Genomic DNA, 24167 nt, shown 5'->3' with positions numbered 1-24167 from the left:
GGCTCATTCTCAAGGCCAAGTGATGCCATTTCAGTCGCCATAGAGCAGTGGACCGGTATACATCGCGCGTTTGTCGTTGAGGCGTATTTTAAAAATGGCGATTCTGTTGTTGATACGGAACGTAAGTTTCGTAGGCATTTTAATGTGGCTCGTGGGGAACCTATCCCATCCCGAAACACCATCAAATTGTGGGTGGATACCTTTAGATCCACAGGATCAACTGCAAAACGTAGGCCTACAGGCCGTCCAAGGTCAGTGAGGACGCCGGAGAACGTGGAGCGAGTGCGACAAACTGTGCTAACGAGCCCGCATCGCCCGGCGCGTGGACAAGCTGCTGCTCATGGCATGTCTGAGCGCTCTATTCGACGAATTTTACACTCAGACCTTCACTTTCACCCATATAAAATAGCAATCGTCCAAAAACTTCAGCAAAATTCGTCAAATAGAGCGCTCAGACATGCCATGAGCAGCAGCTTGTCCACGCGCCGGGCGATGCAGGCTCGTTAGCACAGTTTGTCGCACTCGCTCCACGTTCTCCGGCGTCCTCACTGACCTTGGACGGCCTGTAGGCCTACGTTTTGCAGTTGATCCTGTGGATCTAAAGGTATCCACCCACATTTGATGGTGTTTCGGGATGGGATAGGTTCCCCACGAGCCACATTAAAATGCCTACGAAACTTACGTTGCGTATCAACAACAGATTCGCCATTTTTAAAATACGCCTCAACGACAAACGCGCGATGTATACCGGTCCACTGCTCTATGGCAACTGAAATGGCATCACTTGGCCTTGAGAATGAGCCGCTCCCCACCACCCTCCTCCACTTGGCTGCCGGACTGTACTCGCTTGAAAACCGTCAGATATTTCTGCCGCCCCCTGTATAACTAAATTTATATGTTCAACAAGGCCAATATAAAATAATTTGTTTTATTCGCAAGCGCTTTCGGAAACTAGGTATAGGCTTATTATTCATGGTTTCTGGTTTGTAGACTCAAAATTAGAAAATCATTGAATGGTTTTTTAACCCAAATATTCTCAAATATACATGAATATTTTTAAACGGCAAATTGCGGCAAAAACCTCAACATCTCCCGCGGTTCGTAGTCACTATTGTCGTCCGCCGTAATTCAATGAATCAATCAAGAAATTTATTTACACAATAATTTAACAATACATAGGTTACAAAAGTGCAAAAAAAACCACAAATGGTTTGTCTGCACTAAAAATATTGTTTCTCATTTACCATACAGTTTTGTCAGTTTGAATCAGTAGCATGCAGTATTATGAGTCCTTAATTGTCTTTTGAGTGATTAATAACAAAAAAAGACAACAAAGACACAAATATCTGTAAAAATTCAACAGTAACAATAATAAATAAACTATTAGAATAAATAACAATAATAAATTACTTTAACTTCAACTAAAAATGTAAATAAATTAAATGCATATTATTGTAATATTGTAATAAATTAAATTTGTAACAAATCATTCCAAACAAGTTCCTTTAAATAATTTTTAAACATGCTATAACTATTTACAAAAACCATATGATTTGTGAGGTTATTAAAACATTTGGGAACAAAAACTTCTAGTGTTCTACTTCCATACATATTCCTGTGCCTTGGTACAAAATAATAATTCCTTCTAAGTTCTAACATCATATGGGTGATTATTGACAATTTTCAAGCTGTCACCAAATAAATGATCAGTGGATATCAAAAATACATACAACTTACTAACAGGTAGCAGTCTAACAAAATAAAAAATCTTTATTATTGGTAACTCCTTGCTTAATGTGCACTGGAACAATACATTTGAGCGCTTGCTCCTGCAGATGCTCAATTTTCCTCAGACAAGTCTTTGAAGCATTGCCCCATGCTCGCACACCATATCTTAAAACTGATTCACACAATGACTGGTAAATCACCAATAGCACATTAAATGGCAGGACACTTTTTTAATAAAAAATTTTGCAAACACATGCCCTGATTTTTTTACAAACCAAATTAACATGTATATCCCATTTAAAATTGTGGTCAACATGAACCCCTAAATATTTAAAATCATGCACATTCTCTAAACTCTTACATTGACAACTTTTTGGGATAAGTGAGTAAGTATGATTATGTAAACAATCAAAATTATGGTAAGTACACAATTATTATGGTACATAATAATGTAATGTAATTATGGTTACATTAGAACATTTAAATGCAGGTGAATGCACGCACATGCATGACCTTGGACTTTTTGTAATTTATTATCAATCCATAGTCATGACACCATTCTAAAAGGTTGTTAACAGCATTCTGCATATTTTTTTCTGCCTCTTTATATTTTTGTTTGATACGACAATTGCAGTGTCATCAGCGTACATAAAAGCCGTGGCTTCTTTTATATATTTTGGGAGTGTATTTGCATATATTATATATAAGATTGGGCCCAAAATACTTCCTTGAGGTACCCCAGAAAAAAGTTCTGCCTCTTCACTAAATGTACTATGCACTTTTACAATAATTTTTCTGTTTTTCAGATAGTCTCTAAACCATTCTAAAAACCTGCCAGCAATTCTTATGTCCTTGAGTGCTGTCAATATTTGATCAAACTGCAGTGTATCAAAAGCTTTAGTAAAGTCTATAAAAGTTACTATTACTTGATTGCCCTGCCCTAATTCTTTGTTAATATTGTTAGAAAAATCTTTTAGCAATAACTCTGTACTTTTGTTTATCTGGAAACCATACTGACTTTTATTTATAACATCATTTTCTGCTAAGTATTTATTTAAATGGTGTGCAATGTACCTTTCCATTATTTTATCTATTGAAGACAGAATCGATATTGGGCGATAGTTCTGGTATGAATTGTGGCAACCTGATTTATAAACAGGTCTTATAATAGCAGTTTTTAGCAGAGTCGGCATTCTGCCTTCATCAAGTGATGCATTTATTATATTAACCAGCACTTCAGCGGCTTCTAAATTACACTTTTTTAAATCATATACTCTTAATCCATCTATAGTGGAAGAATATTAGGAAAATCGATCTAACAAATTCGGACTAAGTGGAAACTTTGCACAGTTGTTTAGTAAGCCTAAATAAATAAAATATCAAAAGTCCCCATAAATCCCGGCTGTGCTTCAGCCGCCATCTTGGAAAATGGCGGCCAATTTTAACTTTTTTTACAATATTTCACAAACTATTGGTATTAGAGAATTTGTGTAAATACACAAGTTAAAGAACGTCTAAAAATGCATATTTTTTATATTACAAGGTTTTCTCTATCTCTAACGGTTATTGAGATAAATAATAAAAATAATATTAAATTTAAAATTCCCATGTTATTCTTAAAGAGGAAAATAAAATTGTTGCAGTTTGCTTATATGTGGATATATTTGGATCAAACTTAGCAAAATTATTTATTTTTTATACTAAGCAATTAATATTTAACATAAATACACACTTTAGTACCCTCCCTATAGCAGTAAACCGAGTAATCGTTTAATTTAAAGATATTTAAATTTTAAAAATTTTAAAGATTTTAAAGATTATTTAATTTAAAGATATTATAAAAACTCGATATTATATACTCGGTTGCTAAATAAATATTCTGTGGATTTTTTTTTCATTTGTTTAAATAACCTATCCCTTCTTTTTATTTTGTTTAGTATGTCCCAACTCAACCAACCTTTCCTAGGATGTTTGTGCATTACATTCTGCACTATTTTTGCTTTATCTATAATATTAAAACGAAACAGTGTTTTTTTATTTCACGATTCTGAATCAACCACTCGACGGATTTTCATGATTTTTGTGTTGAAAGTAAGATAATTTTGAGAACTAGGGAATGTCGAAGCCATAATTTTAGTTAGGGCCCGAGATTTTTTGAAATTAAGTTTTAATTTTTAAAAAGTCTAGCAGCCGACGCTAAGATTCTAAACTAGCTTTTGGCATAAAATAATTTGCTTAACATAACAGCTGTAAACATTCAGCTTTTGTGTCACAAATTCAGCATTTGGATAAAAATGTAAAGACATACTTAGGGTTGACTTATTTATACTATGTGTAATGCTAATCATTGATACGTTCAATTCTTCTGTAAGACGATGACAGATTAATTAAATATACATAGTAAAATACTAGGATGTTCAAATTATATTTAAAAGCAATCTTTGTAATCTTCGATTTGTTTAAGAGCGATATAATTTGTTTTCACTAACAGCTGGTTAAATATCAACTATGGAATTATGAGGTTATTTTATTTACTCTTATTTTGTCATTGATTATAGTAAATAAGTAAGATTAGTAGAGATAATTAGACCACAGTTAAAAAAAAATTAATTAAACCACCGTACAAATCGAGGCTCTGTACACGAGTCTTAATAAAAAAGGATAAAAGCAAATTATTTTACTGCTACACTTTTCAAGCACTTTTGCTACGCTTTTTGTTTACAATTAATGTTTGTCTGGTTTAACTTTGTTTGGATTAGGTGCGGAAATATTGATGTCATAAAAAGAAGATCAAGAATAATCAGGAATCACGATTTTAAATTACCACCACAACCTCAGCCAGTTTTATACAAAGATGGATGACATAGATTGAACACAACGTCAACATTGACCTAGGATACTGCAATTAGACAAACCATCCTTTTATGAAATCGTGTTCAGTTGTGGTTACGTTTGGAGCGCCTATATCAGCGCCCCCAAACGTGAAAATATCACTTTTATTTCAACGATGAATATATTGTAGTTTAAAATAATTAATTACGATGTACATTTATTCAATGAGGGTGGGTAATTATCAAGGATAGAACTGATAACGGTATGGATAATAATCATTGACAATTTCGTCATTAGCTTTACTAGCGTGTTTACTTTTTATATTCCTGCTACATGTGACCAGTTCTTTTTTCAATTGATGTTATTTGAACCAAACAGCTGTTTCAAAACAAACTGTTATTGTTTTTACTTTTCTTTGTTTACGCTTATTTATTTAGCAATTAATGCAGTGATAGGTGTGACGATTAGTTTTGATGTTAGGACACCAAAGTTAAATTATGTGTACTGTGAATTTTATTGGATATTATCGTTTTATTTTAGGTAGTTTCTATTCAGACCTACTGGAAATTGTGTATAGTAGTTGTATTGTGGTGATAATAATTACGGAAGAGGCAGGTATGCTTTGGAAGGTGGTATCGTTGACTAGGTCTATACACTTCTCATTTGACTATTACTCTCTCTACTGTAGGCTACTTATAATCAGTGTGCGTCTGTGCGAAACGGCTGCAAATCTCACTTCAACGGTTTTAACATCGTAAAAATTGCAGAATTGCTGTTTTATTGTAAAATTATCTGATTTAAAATACATATCGTATAGGCCTATGATGGAATAAAAACATATTTGGTCACACAACATTTTGTTTACAAGATGATTTTTCTCATTAAAACTGCAAGAAACTTTGTCTTTGTGTAAACTAGCTGATCTGAATTGTACACGGTTTTACTTAACTGACTACTGAATTCCCGTACGTAGGACGGGCTAACACCTCGTTATATATGAAGTTGAAAGTATTACATAATTCCTGTTAAACTGCATTAGACGAAAAAGGTTGTACATTTTTAATTGGTATCCAGTCTATATTTTTAATGCCTTGGTCAACTAATTTATCATCCAATCTCAAGTTTAGCAATAAATCAATATTTTGACTACCCATTATCTCTATCGGTTGTACATTCACTAAACAAGGATAATGGTAAGATATTTTCAGTTTAGTGACAACAGACTTTGGCCTCAAGTTGTTTCCTCTAAGATAAATATGGTCGATAAGGGATCTAGACAGCCTACCTTGTCTTATCTCTTCCCTAGTGTATTGGTCTATACATGAAATCAAGCCATTGGCAGCCATCAGGTCTTTATATGCATTCACAGTGCAGCAAAACTTGTTCATCAAATTAATGTTAACATCTCCAAGTGTAATAAAATATTTAGATTTAGTGCTCATAATTACTTCACTTAACTCTGTAATAAAAACTTTCTCATTGGTTCTCGGAGATTTATAAATAGCTAATATACAACAGACTGGATTACTTTGTTTACATTCTATCTCTAATAACATATGTTCAAAACTTTCTTTAACCAAAATAATAGAAGTTTTTACAGAAAATTTCTTTTTAACAAAAACACAAATACCTCCACCTTTACTATTCACTCTTAAATTAAAATAAACATTATAACCATTTAAGTTAAACATATCTACTAAACTCTCCTTTATATTTACTTCTGTCAAAACAATTACATCCAGGAATTTAAAACTAGTGTCAAACAACAAAATGAACTCATTCCAATGTTTTTTAAGAGATGCAATATTTAAATGAAAAAGGTTAAACCATTATCGAAGTTGTGTTTCTTTGCGCAAATTATTAATTCTGCTATGTCTTGGCAGCTAACTGATTTTATCTCATCATCATCATTTATAGCTTCAGCCATCTACAAGTATGCCATAATGTAATTACAAAACTAAAATTCAACTTACTTAATTTTAACTTAATCTTCCTCTGTATCAATTACTATGACCTAGGAATTATCTTCCTTCCTCACCCGAACCGCTCCAAATTTATACCAGATGTACTTATAGTTGAGACTCTTTGCCTTATCTTTAGCCGTCTTCAATAGGTTTCTGTAGTAAAAGGAAAGATTTTCGCTGATGTAGATTCTTCCACTATGATGTCCGGTAACCTCTGCATTTGTTACAACTTTCTTCCTAACCTCCAATAACCTATTACGTACTTTTCTGTTGGCAAACTATACAATTATATTAGCAGGCCGTTGTTCAGTTTTTGTTTTAGGTAAACGATGAGCAATTTCAATGTCCCTCTCCTCTAACTGCACCCCAAACTTTTCGGAAACATCATCATATTCTTCTGCGATCACAGGAAAATCATAGACACCTCTCGTGGTTACGGAAACGATATCGTCATCATTAGCGATCGCGGCGAAATTCAGAAAATCTAACACAGTTTGAAGGCATTATTGTCGTCTCCCGTGTTCTCGGAAATGTCATCATATAGTCTTCTGCGATCGCAGCAAAATCCTAGACATATCCTGTGGTCAGGGAAATGTTATCATCATCCGCAATCACGACAAAATCCTAAACATCTACCAAGTTTGTAGACGTTATTGTCGTCTCCCGTGATAACATATGAAATCGTGGCAAAAGTGTGAATTTTTTGATCGTGCAAACTTTGCAGACGTGTTTTACGATCACGATTGTAAAAGCTCGGCTTGAGCTCAATTTTCCAAGTTTGAGCTCGGTCTTTTGAGCTTGTTGGTCAGGCTCAACTCAAAAATGGAGCCGCTCGCACATCTCTAACAAGAATATATTTTATTAGGCCTATATTAAATCAAATAATACAGAAAGTATGGTAAATTTATGTTGTATACCTGAAAAAATCACCTCGTACGACTAATCATGTCTCTGATTAGCTGAGTTAGTCACCTAATCATAGGTTTTAATTACACGGAAAAATGTATACAAAAAAAAAATGGCCAGACCATTAGTTTACGAGACTATTAGACCTAGATTAGAGTCCCAAGTATTTAGAAGAGCTTGTGGTAACCAAATTTACTGAGTATTTTACAGGTACAGCTTATTTAGTTACAGAACAACTACGGAAGAAAAAGTTACAAGTGATAAAAGATTTTTTGTTCAATGGTTTCAACTTTCAATACATCAATTTTGAAAATTTATCAAACAGTAGTTTGTATTAGAATTCAAACTATTTAAATACATTTTTAAAAACAATGAAAAAAGAAATAGGAAAGAAAAGCAATTCACTTACATTTCAATGAATATGGAACCAAATGGCAATACACCACCAAGAACAACAATCACTGCAGGCTCCATAAACCACTTCTTCTCTGGGATTGGGCGAGGAACAGCATTGATTCTGCATGGATAGTCAGGCTGACCTGCTAGGTTGCGGCCCAGTACAGTGCCTACCATTGTCAGTGGTAATATGACAAACAAACAGATGCATGTCACAGCCACCTGTAAATCAACAGGAGCATTAGATCAAGTTACTACCCAGTACCATTGACTTTATATCTCTACACTAGACATCTTATCGTGTACTAAAATCCGTCGCCAACGATTTCAGCCGAACTAGTAGAGTAAACCCTCCATGCAGTGTCGCTCCTAGCGGCCGTGGCTTGAAACTCGATCTGGCTCCACCTCCAGTGCTGCGCGCGCACACGTAGTGGCATGACGTAACCGACGTGCCCGTGCGTATACCTCCCCCCACAACCCTTCCCCCACAACCCTTCCCCCACAACCCTTCCCCCACAACCACTGCCTCTCCTCTCCTCTCTCCGTACTGCCAGCCACAGACGGCCCGGCGAATGCGCTCTGCTTATCTTTGCAACACGCAGCCGGTGTCTCCGAGCCCAAGCATTGTGGTCGCTCGATCGCATACATGCTAACTTACCTCTTTAAGAATGCAATTAATTGGTTATAGTTTTACACTATGTAATTCCCAAGTAGTTTATATACATTATTATAAAAACTAAGGAAGAACCGTTTTGATGTAAATAGAATAATGATAAAATCAAATTGATTTACAAATATAAGCTTGGTAACTGTATAAATAGAATAAATACTGAAATTAGTGTGTACTTTTAAAATGGCAAAAACCTTTATAGGACGTCTATATATTTAATACACAGTTGTAAGTCTGTTTTCTCAGTGACTACTGGACTGATATGCAAGATTTATATGTCAAATTAAAGGGAATAATGCGCAGATTTGCCGAATTTCCTAAGTGCAGTATATACGTTTTTCAAACGCCCTTCAAAGGGCGAGTCGGTGAGTCATTACAATTCTTATTGAAGAATATGAAATTAGTTATAATTAATTATAAACCATTTGTCAGATGTGAGATATTTGTTATTACTTTTATAACAGAACCATCGAATTAAAAAAGTAAAGGACAGTGATGGTGTTAAATGTGCTCTGGGAGTACACTTGAGTCCCGCTAATCCGAACACGGTTAATCCGAACGTCCGCTTAATCCGAACACGTTCCCGATATTAATTTTAATAAATTTGCACTATATAAAATACAATGGGAAAGGTAAAACATCTTGAAATGAAGTATAAACAGAGTAATCAATTAAGGAATACAATGGTTTGTTTATTATGTAAAGTTTAAATTTACAAATCGTAATAAAAAACAAATAAAACAAAGAATTATTTTGTAAGAAATATTGCACATACCGTACTGAAAAATTAACTTTGGTTAGGCCTACTTGTTATTGGACATGAAGTCCCGCATTGTCATTTGCTGCAGTTTAGTAAGTCTGTTTTTTGTCGCGTAGTTCCACCATTTTCTCATGAACATCACATCTGCAGGCATGGCAGTAGACTGTTGTTCTAAGTAGCGAAGGGCAAGGTCAAGCGCTGCAGCTGCCTCATTGTGTGTCACTTTCTCCTCTCCTCCCCCGCCCCCTGGCTCGTCATCACTACCCTCCCCCTCGTCTCCCTGAACATGATCTTGCGTCACTGCTGCTACGATGTCATCGTCAGTCAGAGTCTCTGCACTAGTACCGTCTGCCGCCATCCATTCATCCACGTCCTCTTCTACCGCGTTTTCACAACCAGGAATGTTTCGAATCATTGGTAATAAGTTAACTGGGTCATTTTCGGTAGGGGTTTCTTCAAAATCTAACGATTTCCACAACTTTTTCCACAATTTTCTTATCGCCCCAGTTGTCACATTTTCCCAAGATTCAGCTGCCCAATACACAACATCCTTTACGTTCGTTTGTTTAATTTTTTGAACCAAGGGGATTGTATCATCTTCAATTAGGGACTTTAAAAAGTGTTTGCGATACTTAAGCTTCAGAGCCTGCAAAACCCCCTGGTCCCTTGGTTGCAATAATGGCGTCACATTTGGAGGTAAAAAGGCTGCCTTTATTTCGCCACATGTTTGTTAGTTCGTCGACATCTGGGTGGGACGGTGCATTATCTAGCAAAAGAATAGCACGTGGGGGAATGTCATTTTCTTGTAACAGATGGTACGAATTGGTCATGGAACCATTCTTTAAACAGTTTCCCGTCCATCCAGCCTCTCTTCTGGTTCCTGTAATACACTGGAAGTGACTTCATGTTTATATGCTTGAAGGCTCGAGGCTTAGCAGCTTTGCCTATCATCATAAGAGGAAGCTTATGGTTACCAGCAGCATTGGAACAAGCCATAATGGTTACTCGGTCCTTACACATTTTAAAACCAGGAGCACGACTTTCTGATTTAGAGGCCAAGCTTTTAGTTGGCAGTGCTCTAAAATTTAGGCCGGTTTCGTCAGCGTTATATATCTGTTGGGGGGAATAATTTCCTTCGCTTATTAAATTGTCAAATGAAGCAAGGTATTCCTGCGCTGCAGCCTGATCTGAGGAAAGTTGTTCACCGGTGACAGTTAGCTGCCGAATACCATGACGTTTTTTCCACCGGTCAAACCAACCGGTGCTGGCTGTGAAGGAACTGTCGCCATTTAACAGATTGTTCAACTGAATTGCCTTTTCTTGAACGATAGGTCCACTTAAAGGGGTTCCCCTTTCCCTTTCTTGCGAGAACCACAGAAAAAGCGCTTCGTCAACTTTATCATACTGCGACTGTCGCGCCGTTTGCCGATTTTCAAGGGTTACCTCTGAAGACGTTGTGCAATATTGTTGAAGTTTCGCACGGTTTTTTTTCCAGTCGCAAATTGTAGCTTTGCCGACGTTCAGCTCTTTCGCTAGTTTAGTCACACTTTCACCATTATCCAAACGTTTTAAAGTTTCCAGCTTATCTTTAAGAGTCAAAGTGTTATGTTTACGTTTGTTAGACATTGCACTTATCACACTAAAAACCCGTACACACGCAAATCCACAGGTGACTGACCGCACTACGTAAACAAAAGCAGACTAGATCAAGGTGTTGTTGTGTTGCGATTCTGACAATTAAGCTAGTTTATTGGTGAGGGGAGGGGGGCAGACGTGTAGGCTACTGTGTACAGTCTCGGTAAGCAGTGCGTGCAGACGTACAGTCCGCACGCATTATCGTCACATCATACACGTCTGCCCACCCGTTCATATCGCTCTACGCTAGTTGATTGTTGACACGCTAGATATTGCACAACTGATGCGCTTATTTAAGTTTAACTGTTGTTTTTTTAATTTTGTTGTAGTAAATGGACTATTAAAATTGGTTTTTGTGTATTGCTCGTTCATATTACGACACTACGACCCCTTAAAATTGCTTCCATCTTGATTATCTACGTTATTTCGGCTAATCCGAACAATCAGCTAATCCGAACGGGGTTCGGTCCCAATTAGTTCGGATTAGCCGGACTGCACTGTACCTACAAAAACACTGACTTTTGAATTGCGATCGTTTAATTGGATTTGTCCTTTGTCAATAGGCCTACTGCAAATCTATGAATTTCGAGACAGATAACAGGGGCACAAATACATTGTCCTCATGTTGTCCCAAGGGAAGGTTAAATCAGCTCTTTATCAACATTCTGAGCTCTTGGAAAATCTTATCAACTACCTATATATTTAATACACAGTGGTAAGTCTGTTTTCTCTTTATGTATAAGCATGAGTATGAGATGTATGGCTACATCCAATGTAAAAGAAACAAACACAATTTCGAAAAACTATTTAAATAATATAAGATCATACAAGTATATACAATTTGTAATTGTGAGTTCTGCTGAGTCTCAACCAGATAAATCAAAATCTGATTTTCTTCTTTTGGCTCTATCTTTTGATAATGGTTCAGTAGTGACTCTTTCAGTGTTTCTAGTTTATAACAATCGAAACCCGCTATTAGCACACAGTTCGTAAAATACGAATAGTAAAAATAATACTGGAACAGTAATTAAAAACTGCCTGCAAGGACTTGATGGCCATAAAGAACACACAGGGATGTTTGTATATTTATTGAATGTTGAAACATGTTCGCTAACATTAAACCTTTTATCAAGCCAAATATATTTTGTCGTTTCAAAATGTTGTATCTTATAATATTTTGGCAAAAGTATATATTTATTTAAATTTAATTTTGAGAACAGGAATCGCAATAGGATAACGCGCGAAACAGTTTTGGCGGGGGCGAAGAACCTTAACCTCTACGGCGCATGCGCATGTCAAAACTCTTGGCCTTGAGACTATTTTTCAAGTTGGGCAGTGGCGGATTTACCATAGGCACACTAGGCACGTGCCTAGGGGCGCCCCTCAACGGCTGGCGTCCTGGCCGCGGCAGACAGCGGGTAACGTGACGGGCGGCTCGACTACGGGTGGCGTGCGTTGCGGCGGGCGCCAGGTGATTATCGATCGGTGAAGATGACTCACATCACTTTCAGATACACAACCATCAGTAATTTTAGAAAAAGCAACAAAACTCCAAAACATTTACAATACCGACCTAGAGTCATCATTTGGGAGTGAGTGTGTGCATTTTTCTAAATTTATAAAGTGCAATAACGTCACATGCACACCTCTCTCAATGAGCAAGTTTCTCAGAGAAGAAACATTGGAGGATACATTTTCTAATGTGGATATAGCTCTTAGGATGTATTTGTCTACTGCAGTTATCAACTGTACTGCAGAAAGATCATTTTCTTCATTAAAGAGGATCAAGTCTTATCTGCGTTCTACCCTAAAGAAAAACAAGTTAAATTCCCTAGCTATTCTTAATATTGAAGCCGAGATCCTTAATTGTGAAGACTTTGCATTTGAACAGTTGATAGAAGAGTTTTCTGTAATGAAAGCAAGACGTAAACGTTTGATGTAGATGTAAAAATATGTAAGAACATGCTTTCACATTCATAATTTGTTTGGTTTTATAACAGTTTGGTTTTTGAAGCAAACCCTTTAAACAATTAAAAATACTAGGCCTAATACAATATATTTCGGATACAAAGAATATCATAATTATAAGTGACTAATTGTTCACTTTTTTCATTTAGATTGCATTTCAGTATTCTGTTTAGGGGTCTGCGGTGCACCGAAAAAGTCGGTACGGTACGGTACAAGCTTAATTACCGTCATCGGTTCGGTACAGCATTTTACATGGTACAAATTCGGTTCGGTACAGCCTATTATAATAATAAATTACTTTCAGTTTACTATCGTAGTCAACAACGGCAGTTGGTTCTGAGCACATAAAAGTCTTATCAGATGTTTGTTTAGATCTTCATAATTTATTACTAGCGTGATGGTGCAATAAAAAACCCATTAGCAGTCCCAAATCCATTAACATTTTATCACGACAATAATTGTTGTATTGAAGTACTTCCAAGAACTGTTGAGTTTTATCACTTTTATTTCTTTACGACTTTCCCCAATTCTGTTTTATCATAAAAATAATAGTTTTATGATGACTGTTAAACGTTATCTCTAACTTAATCAGTATTTTCGTGAATATTGAATTTGCCGCTGGCCATTGCCTACTGCCATAAAACTGTTTATGGCTAAATATTAAACTTGTAACTAATCTACAATCTTATTTTATAAATTAAAATATTTGTTATGGATATTTTATCTTTCTATTGACGACCATGGATATATACAAACTTTTGTCGTGATTTTAATTTCAACATCAAAATACAATATTGCACAATCGTGATATTTTAGGCCATTGACCTTTATTATGCATCCGGTATTGCTGTTTCAGAAGAGAAGCACGTTGATAAATTATAAATTGATATTCCCGTAGTTAAAAAGAATTATTTTATAAACCTATAAAACAAAATCATAAAATCTTACATAAAGATAACAATAACGGAAATTGTAAAAAGGGTATAAAGATAACAACGTCTTTTATTCTTTCTCTTTGTTCTTCTATTTCTTGGGTTACCCTTCATCACGCATTCAACAAGTTGCCATGGTTACTAATCACCCATGTCGTTATCAGCTTTTGTGACATAGCTCACAGCAGGGGGTAAAACTTGACGAAAATCGGTAAATTTTTACCTATTATTTAATTACCAATGAATGTACTACTTTATTGGTATTTGGTATTGTATTAATAATCGGTCCAAATGGCAGATTTTTGTCAAATTTTACACCAAATTTATTGAAATTTCAAGGTGAATATTAATAAAACAATTATTACCAAATATTTGTATTCATTTAAAAGATTGATTTGTGGTATTGGGTTCCCCACTGAGTGCAGCCGAGCGGCACTAATGAGGGTCGGACCTTCTTGGGGGTGAACAATAGACGGCTTATCAGACCCTCCCCTCCCCCGTGGTCTGGAGAAAGCATGTAAACAAACTATTGCACAAGCGTGACTTGACATTGAGCTGCTTCAACTATAATTTTGTAAAATGAACTGTGATGTTTCAAAATAAAAAACAATAATTTGGGACCATACTGCTTAACAATAACGGACTGCAATTATTGTTGAACATTCAATCCATTTTTAACAAACTAAGATTATACGATTCAAATACAATTATAAAAATTATCTTGGTATTTTACTTGGGGTAATGAAGTTATGTAGGCTAGTGTAATTCTCGGTTCATCAAGGTTCTACTGAATTATGTTTGGCAGTGAATAAGTGTAGAATGCAATTTATAAATTCAGGGATACACACCTTTTACACAGTTATAAAGTCTAATTGCCCAACATCAAATCTTACTCTGTGATAATCCAAATTTTAGTTTCAGAAAAAAACTTTGCAAGAATTGTATCCATCTTATAACTTAACTAGTTTTGAAGCTGATAAAAAAAATGGTCTTTGCCATTACTTCATCATAACCTCCAGTTTTTCATTGTCATCTGCTGTGAACAGCTGTCAAAACTACACTGTCTTCTACTGAATGCTTTTATATGTTTTTAAAATTAAAAACAACTAGACATTGTGTTGGTTGGAAATAATTTACCAGTTTTGTGAAATTATCTTGTCAATAAATGTTTCAAACATGTTTATTCATAAAAACTCTTATCCTATTTTTAAACTGCTTTATCATGGCTATTCAAAGTATCTCAGAGTAAAATAGGTAAAGCCTTTATCTCAACTGTGATTTTTCTTGACACAATCCTCATAGTAGTAAAAGGTTTTGTTTTAATAATATGTGGTACAGAAATTGTTGTTAGAAAACCATGAATGTAGGAAACTATCCATTTTCATAGTAATGTCTATACTGTATTAAAGTTCAAAATAATGGTTTAGATACAGTTCTGAGAAGAAAACCGCAAAAATACGGGTAGCCGCGTACCGTACCGATTTTGTACCGAGAACCGAGGTACAAAATATTGTACCGTACCGAACCGTACCGACCTTAAATTTTCTGTACCGCAGACCCCTAATTCTGTTACATAAAAATAGGAGTTTAAACGAATTTTACCTGATCGTATTAAAAAAAGTATTAATACAAGATATCAAGAGTAATAATAAATCAAGCTTAACAAACCTTTTGAGCTGTCTTATTTTGAATCTTCTTCACCAAAAATGGGAAAATTAAGGTATGAATAATATTTTGTAATAGGTATATAACCTTTGACTATTAATACAACCCATTAGTCAATGATATAACATTAAATATAGTTCTTAAGTTCTTGATTATTATTATCATTAGTATGAGTAGGCCTATATGATGCATGATATTATTACTGTACATTAAATTAATACTAGTTAACCGCCCGTGCTCCGCCACGGGAATATTGTCAGCAATAAAAGAAATAATAATTAACAAATACTGTTTATCTTTGTATTTTATTTCGGGGTTGTTTAATTTTTTACATGAAATAGAACTGATAGTTTGCCTGTATAAACTATTTTATGTTAATCAAACCGATATATTATTTTAACCAAATGGATATTTTATATTAATTCGAGTTTCATTTGAAAAATAAATATTATACCAACTGGGCAATGCTGATAACCTAATAAGCAGCTATTTATGCTATTTAGATAATTTGCTCAAGTATATTCCTATATTCGTGGTTTTTTTTCATTACATTTGTTGTATGGAATAAAGATGGTCACTTAGCCTACATGTAAATCACGCACCTCTTTGCTCTGTGATCACGCATCAGCAGTTGGTCGCATTTCACGAATCTTTGACCCATACTGTGAGTAAAAGCTGTGTTTACGTCATATATATAAAGTTGGGCATACTTTAATCAATGTTAGAGGGTATTAACGGTCCAATTTGATGGAAAAGGAGTCGTGGATTTTAAAACTATGTAGACTACCACTACCAGAAAGATTTTGATTCAAGTGAGACTTAGAACTGGCCATTTCAAATGCAGATTTGTTTTACTCAAATAGATTTTTGTCTCTTTTGACCCTTAATACTTTTTTGTAGTCGCTGATGATAAGATTTTCCATAAACTCAAAATGTTGATAAGGAGTTCATTTTACCTTCTCCTTGTGACAACATAAGGAAACAATATTTTTGTGTCCCAGTTAGTCTCTTCTGACTCAAAATTCATAGATTTGCAGTACTGACAAATCCAATCTAACGACCCCAATTCAAAAAAATTGGTATTTTTTAGAAGGGACTTTCAGAGCACATTCAACACCATCACTGCTCTTTACCTTTTTAGTTCGATGGTTCTCTACATGTTTTTTCGTTCTGTATGTCTCTTTACACCCGGTTAATGATTACCTTTCCTTTTTCTTTTTGTACTTTTTACATCCTGGGGTTAATGATAAAGTTTTATAACGCTATAATGACCCGAGTCAACATTGCAATTTATTAATAATTAAGCCAACATTGAGTCAACATTAATAATTTCATAGAAATTATAAAAAAAACCAATTTAAGCTGAATACATTTGAATTGAATTTATTCAAGAACGGCAATGCGTTCGGCGATTAATTTAGGCTATTCATGTTCATATTTATTCTTGTCTCAACAACTAAATATATGTTTTTCTTAAAACCTAGTAATACAACTTTAATATAAAGTCGGCCCTACTCATATAGTGACTATGTTTTCCTGGAAAATGCATTAATAAGCATGCCAACAACGGGAAGTTTATCACATTACGCCTCTGTTCCGACGACGTGTTGTGGCCACACAGCTGCATTCAGTACTCGCATCGGAGTCCGATCTAGTAACTAGTGGCATAGACTAAGCAACACAAGGGAGTATGTTTTATCTATGCTAATGGGTAGTGCAAGTGCCAAGTGTGGTGTGAAGAACAAGATATGAATGAATGTCCATGCAGTGTACCGCGCCGGCGGGCGGCGGGCGGGCGCAGTGGCAGTGGCAGCGGCTGACGTCACGGGAGGGAAGTGAGAGCCGTAGAGCGCGCTATCTTGTAGAGAAGAAGCGAACTAAGACCGAGTGCTGCGCTGTCTTTCGGAGGGTCAGACCAACTACTTGAGCCACCGATTCTGGCTCAGATCCGCTCACTATGGCTGGGCCGTTTCTATAAGATGTCTAGTGTAGAGATATAAAGTCAATGCCAGTACCCATTCCAATGGTCTCCATGGCTGTTCTACCATTGACTATTATATACTTAAGAAGACATTCCATCCATATGGACCAGCTGTTGCCAATTTTTTTATTAAAAAGCACATAGGCTAGTTAGTTGTGTGGACCAGTCACAGAATGTGCTATTGTCTAAAATTCTATTTCTAACTTTTTTATTTTTTTGCTGACATAGTTGATGGGTCATAGCAGTTGCTATAGCTCACATTATTGTACATTCACATTTTCACATTGTACATTGTACTCACATTTTCTTATGACATTCTGATTTTTATCTATTAAATTTACAGTTATCAGTTTGACTTGGTAAACAAGTCTGTGTATTCAACATAAATTAGTAATTTAGATCAGAACAATTTGTGGATGGCTCACATCAATTACGATTTTGTTTACAAAACTGGCGACAGCTTCAACATAAGGATGGAGTGTCTAGTTGTTTCTGTCAAGGGTTCTACACAAAAATCATATGAAGAGTAACTAACTAATCAAGTAAATATTATTATAATATTACCTTAAGTGTCATAGGTTGACTCATGACCACCACAAACCGACACCGTAATGAACAACTAACACAACAGACGAATAATAGAAATTCAATAACAAGAGAGTGTGGATTAACATTTTTAAATGGTTTTCTTAATGATAAAAATATATAAGAGTTAATGCAATTATATTAGGCCTACTCCAGTTTTGACTTTTACTCCATCTCACCATGGTTCCAAAGGGAATAGCTCTTGATGCATGGTAGTAGATGGCAATAAAGTTGATGAAGAAAGCAGTACCGCAGACGAGTGCAGGCAGCATGAAGGCAGACAAGATCATCTGCTTGATCCATATCTTGCCTCCGAGTCTGGCGTAGAGGCCGCCACCAAAGTAGCCATTGACTGGGCTTGTGGCCGCGTACACAAATATAGCTGTACTCAGCAATGATCCACGTCTGTAAAACATTGACTTGTCACATACTTTGGTGGACAAATATGGCCATACAAAAGAATTTGCTAGTGAATAATTAAATTCAAGGTATTTTTCTAGAAATATTAAGTCACCTATTTATTTTATCTTCACATGCCTAGTGTTCACAGACCTATTAAACCAGTTTATACTGTTGTTTTGTATTTGCAGTTTTATGCCAATTAAATATCAAGTTTGTGTATAATACATGTTGCCAACACCAACCTTAAGCTTTCATGCTCATTGAATTTTTTTATTGGAGAAAATGGTTAGTATTGTTTAATGCATTCAAACGTTTTTATTTTATGTTTCATGTTTACTCTGACTTTACATTTTGCATTTGCCTTATTCAGAAACTAATTTTCATATCTGCTGTCTCTAGGCACTATTCCTACAACCGCTATTTCCACCTACTACCTTGTCCATATGCAGAACAGCAGTGAAAGAACGCTGCCAATTGTTTGATTTCAGCATCTTTCCACTCCTCAATTCGTCAGGATCCGTTGCACAATGCCATTTGGCCAGTATAGACTACGCATGTGACGAAATACGCCTCTTGCCTCAATGTAAATAAGTTTCTCGCTTTCCTAAAACTAATATCTTATTTTCTTATTTTTGTAACCCTGTTTTACAATTCTTTGATTATCCGATCTTTGTGTCCTGATTACGACGTATCCCTTCATCTGACAGATATAAGGGTTTACATTAGAGCCACTAGCTGTTACGAATACTTCTGAAATTATAACATAGTTGTTATTTTTAGGGACACTTGTACTCAAGTACTCTTGGGAAAAATTTAATATTGGGGTTGTTTAACTACTAAATTAGGGTGTAAAATTGTACATATAGCCTTCTCCAATGGTGCACGGTGCATAGCAATTAGATTACAACTAGCGTAGCAGATGTATCCACTCACTCAGTGTACAGTTCTCCCAGTATAGCAAATATGATGACGGACAGTGTGACCGTGGTGATCTGGTAGCCGGCTCCTACCATGGCAGAGAAGAGCATGGTGTTGCTGGGAGGTCTGAACACATCTCCGTGTACCTGCTTCCACCCGTACTCATCTCCCAGGTCTCTCTCCTATCACAACATATAACATAAGAGTAAATATAGTCCATTTAATGTAGTATTTCAACCATTGAAAAAATCTTTTTGTCAAACCACTCTTCCCAAGCATGGATTTAGTCCAGAAAACAGCTGTTGCCGCCAGTTCAACCAAATGGGATTTTATTACATAGGTACTGCAATGTACAGTAATGAATTTTGCCGGACACCAGCTGCTTATAATTATTTTTACATTTTTACCAGCTGCTTATAATTACAAAGGATCACTTTTGACAGTAAAAGGTATTTAAACCATTATTTATTAATTATTTTTAGTTATTGAACGCATTATATTTCATCAGGATGAATAATATAAACGTAACAAATTTATTAATACTCCCGCCGCAGCAAACCTGCAGACTAAGCGAATTTGCATTTGCCTAAATTGATTTTAAATGAAATCTATTTAATTTACATTAGGTTTAACGAGTACCTAGGTTCGCTCCTACAGGGAGGCTAATAAAGAGTGTTTTTTAGTAAAATATTAGTAGCTTAGTATAATATAAATAAATTTGCCAAGATTGATCAAAATATTTCAATGAACATGCAAACTACAACATTTTACAATATTATCTATAAGAATAACATGGGAATTTTAAATTTGCATTTTTTTAACTTTCTCCGTAACCAATAACCGTAGAAAAACACTTTGGTATACTTAACTATTTGTTTTTTAAAGTTCTTTAAAATGGTTTGGAGAGAAATTTGAAAATTTTGTGTTTTCAGGGTCAAAAATGAGAAAACCAATTTTTGACTCCATAAAACCCCCCGTAAAACCCTGTTCCCATGGTCCGATCATGTTGGTTCGCAAACTCGTTTAAGTTTATCCTGCCTTACACCATCAAACCAAATTTCATCAAAATCGGAGAAAAATTACTCAAGTTATCGCGTTTTCGGACGTATATTTTTATATATATATTATTATTGAGGAGATCTTGATAGAGTTTATGATAAATGAAACATGAAACATTGCAAATTTTCGTTTAATACAAAGGTTTTCAAGCAAAGAGAAATTAATGAAAAATGTAAAAATGTACGAAACAAATAAATATGAACTGTTTACAAATAGTTGAATTTTGAGAACATATTGAGTACAGATCAAAGAAAATAATAAAATCAGCCTAAAGAAAAATTAAAATTCAGCTGAGTTGAATCACTGTTTTACTATGTTAAATTTAAACCAGGGGAACTTTGTTTTCAGTACCAACTGGTGAGCCAATTCAGAATTTCTTGAGACCAGTTGGTTGCATTTAGGGTTTTGATGTGGGTTTACTTTGTGAAGGGCTTTAAGGGTATAGCAGCCTTCAAAAGTTTGGTTGTGGTGAGCGGCATGATTATAGATTGGTTTTCTTTCTTCATGTACCACATCAAAACGATGGCCTGTCATTCGAACTCTTAAAGAGTTTGAAGTCTGGCCAATGTAATCTTTTGGACAATGTTTACACGATAGTTGATAAATCACATTGTGAGATTCACAAGTTGATCTACCAACAATCGGACAAACCTTGTTCGTAACTTTACTATAAAATCAGTTGTACTACTCATAATTTTGAAAATACCACATCGGGTCTTGTGACATGGTTCACAGCCATGTTTAGAATTGTTTGAAGGCTGAGAATTTTGCATTTTGGGTCTCACTAACATATTTTTTAAATGTTGTGGCCTTTTAAAAATAACACATGGTGGTCTGGAAAATAAATTGTCAGAACTGGGGGAAGATTTCAAAATATTGAATGCTACTTTCATTACACTGTTAATCTTTTGTAGCCCAGGATAGAATTGAGTAATAAATTTAGGATCACTTGAAAAACTATTATCTTGTTCTTGGTTGAGTTTTTTTTGGGGTTTTTTGATCTGATTGGATATTCGTTTTTTAACCCTTCACGGGGTAAATAGAATGGCGGGCTGGAGCTTAATTATTTTTCACAAAAATTCAAAAACTAAAGTTGTTATTTTTTGTATTTCTCTTGCTTAAAATCATTCATAGAGTATAAACAACATTACCTTTCTCCTGAAATTTTTTTTTAGACAAGTTATAAACAAAAGAAAATTTGATCTGACGGATATATCCGTCATTGGCCTGCAAGAAACGTAAGGTGGACGGATATTTCCGTCCGACGCCCGTAACGATAATATATGAACACTGCTGACCTTGGCTATTTTGTCGGACGGATATATCCGTCTACCTTAGTTTTTCACTTGTTTTATTAGTCATCTATAAAATTTAGTGTTTATTGTCCTAAAAACAGCAATATTATAAAAGAGCCAAAAAAAGACAACATCTATATAAATAAAATTAGAGTTTTGTCTGTACATTGCTTAGAATAATGAACTTTTTGGTTATTTTTACATTTCATAGGTCAGAGAAACCGAATCAAACCTTATCTCAATTTCTGTCTGTCTGTCTGTCTGTCTGTCTGTCTGTCTGTCTGTCTATCTGTCATTCTCTTGGTAACGCTAAAATACGCACTTTATTACAACTACTCCTCAATAACTATAGCACTGTCCCGCCTGAAACTTATTTTCCAAATACTATACATATATGAGATGGTTTTAGACGTATTTCATCGAATATGAGACAGTTAGATATTTAACAGTAAACCCTTGAAAATCAAGTTTTTGTCGATTTTTGACGTGGAATTTCTGGAAGCCCATGTTAACCTTATGAGAAATGAAATTATTGAATCTTAACAGCTGTTTCAATTAAACAAGTTGGTTCTGTTCTGTGATGTTCAATAGCATTAAAGTTACAAGGATTACCAACAGGGTGCAGCACTAGCACTATTATTTCTTTTACATTTATGACAACAGCTAATTTGCAACCTGGAGGCGAGTGAGCGTAGCGAACGAGCTAACCTGAAGGCAAGTGAGCGTAGCGAACGAGCTAACCTGAAGGAAAGTGAGCGCAGCGAACGAGCTCCAACATACAGGTGAGTGAGCGTAGCGAACGAACTTCAACCAGGACGTGATTGAGCCATGCAAACGAGATCAGATAGTAAAAATAAAAGTAAGCCTACCGTTATAGGATCGACCGGCAGACACAGAGGTAATTTAACCTTTTATTGATTGTCATACCGATCCGGAACAACAAAAAACAACATAAAATGAAGCTATGTATAATAGTTTGGCCAGCATATCTTAAAATATGCAAACCAACTGCTGTTCTTTATATAAGAAGGTTTCAACTGAATATTATAAGATCCCCGTGCGTAGAACGGGTACACAGCTAGTTTTAATATACAAAAGTTGTTTATTACAGCTAAATTTCACAATAAAAATTATAAATTAACGTTGAAATCAAGTTTATTTGGTTTGAAATGTATATAAAAAAATTCTGTTTACAAATGTAGTTTACTTTATAAAAAACGTGTATTCAAAAAAGTTGGAGATTGAGAAAAACAGTAAAAAATATTTACAACATTTATGCTTACTAGGCCATAAAAAATTACAGATAAAAGTAATTATGTATAAGTTACATTTCAAAAAGGGCGATGAGATACACAATGAAGAAAGGCCCTAGTACTCAGCTTCAGTGTGGTACACTGCAAAACAATCATCGGGGTGGAGAAACGGCTTTTCTGCGCAGGTTTTGCAAAAATAGACAGTTTCTTTTCGCAGCTTCTTCTTCAGGCACACGCAGCACTTTCTGGAGCCCTTTTCCAACTTTCCCATGAGGTGTAGTTTGCCATCCAACCACTGACAAGCATTTTCCCTTGGACAGCCAGGTCTGCGGCGTTCCAGTCGGAAACGTGACTGCATGTGCTCCCTGACCAGATCCTCGATCACACTCATCCTGAAGCTCTTGTGGCTCATAGGCGTTTTACCGTGCTCTTCTTGCATTGTTTTGTACAGTATGTAGGAATCCACAACTGCTACATCCAACAGCCAGAAAAACATTTTCCTGTACCATTTCTTACTTCTGCGAAGGAACTGGTAGTTAGATATGAAGTGGTCACTCCGGTCGACCCCACCCATATGCTTAGTATAGTCTGCTACAGCAATTGGTTTGCTTACACCATCGACTCCTGGTATTTTGGAGGGAACATCAACCATATGGTGTTTGTCTACTTCTTTTTTTGTGGTGAGGACAGTCACCACTGTCTTGTCCTTCCAATAAACCACAGCTATGTCCCCATTTCTACGACCCTCCGCCTCTCCTCTTTCCAGTGCCCTGCTTAGGACAGGCATTTGTAACCTATTTGGCAAAACCGTACCAGTTACGTACATTTTCATTTTTAGGAGCTCTTGGGCCAGTTGTGGGCTGTTGTAATATCGGTCCACGTAGACATGGGTTCCTGAAGGTGGATTAGAGGGCTCTTTGATGAGTGTTTGGCATAGTTGTGATACTGTTTTGGTAGTCTTTAACAAATCATGAGTGCTTAGATCGTCTTCATTCTTCCCATAGTACGGATCAAAATTATAAATGTAGCCGTTCAGGGAATCGGACAGGACAAATATCTTCATGCCAAACTTTGTTGGTTTCATCAGATTGTATACCTTAAAGACGATACAATTTGCCTTATCTTCAGATCACGGTCAGGTCCTACTTCGTGGCTAAAATGCAGGGACCAGAACAAAATCAAAAACCGGTCTCGGCTGAACACATCGCTAAAAAAAAT

General features: G+C 35.6%; 1 protein-coding gene across 1 annotated transcript in view; it reads right to left on the bottom strand.

The window, feature by feature from the left end:
- LOC128983447 (transmembrane 9 superfamily member 3-like) overlaps positions 1 to 24167 on the bottom strand; it is a 55342-nt gene that overhangs the window by 6698 nt on the left and 24477 nt on the right. Inside the window, exons 6-8 of the mRNA XM_054402740.1 lie at positions 19358 to 19524; positions 18202 to 18427; positions 7840 to 8048 (exon numbers count right to left, since the gene is read on the bottom strand). Of these exons, the coding sequence (XP_054258715.1) occupies positions 7840 to 8048; positions 18202 to 18427; positions 19358 to 19524 (602 nt within the window). The remainder of the gene's footprint in view (positions 1 to 7839; positions 8049 to 18201; positions 18428 to 19357; positions 19525 to 24167) is intronic.

This window comes from Macrosteles quadrilineatus, unplaced genomic scaffold (genome assembly GCF_028750875.1).
Source record: "Macrosteles quadrilineatus isolate MER2022 unplaced genomic scaffold, UCM_ALF_1.0 Scaffold_1__1_contigs__length_201487025, whole genome shotgun sequence".
Classification (NCBI taxonomy): Eukaryota; Metazoa; Arthropoda; class Insecta; order Hemiptera; family Cicadellidae; genus Macrosteles; species Macrosteles quadrilineatus.
Note: the sequence above shows the minus strand (reverse complement) of the source record. Positions and strands in the feature narration are given on the sequence as shown.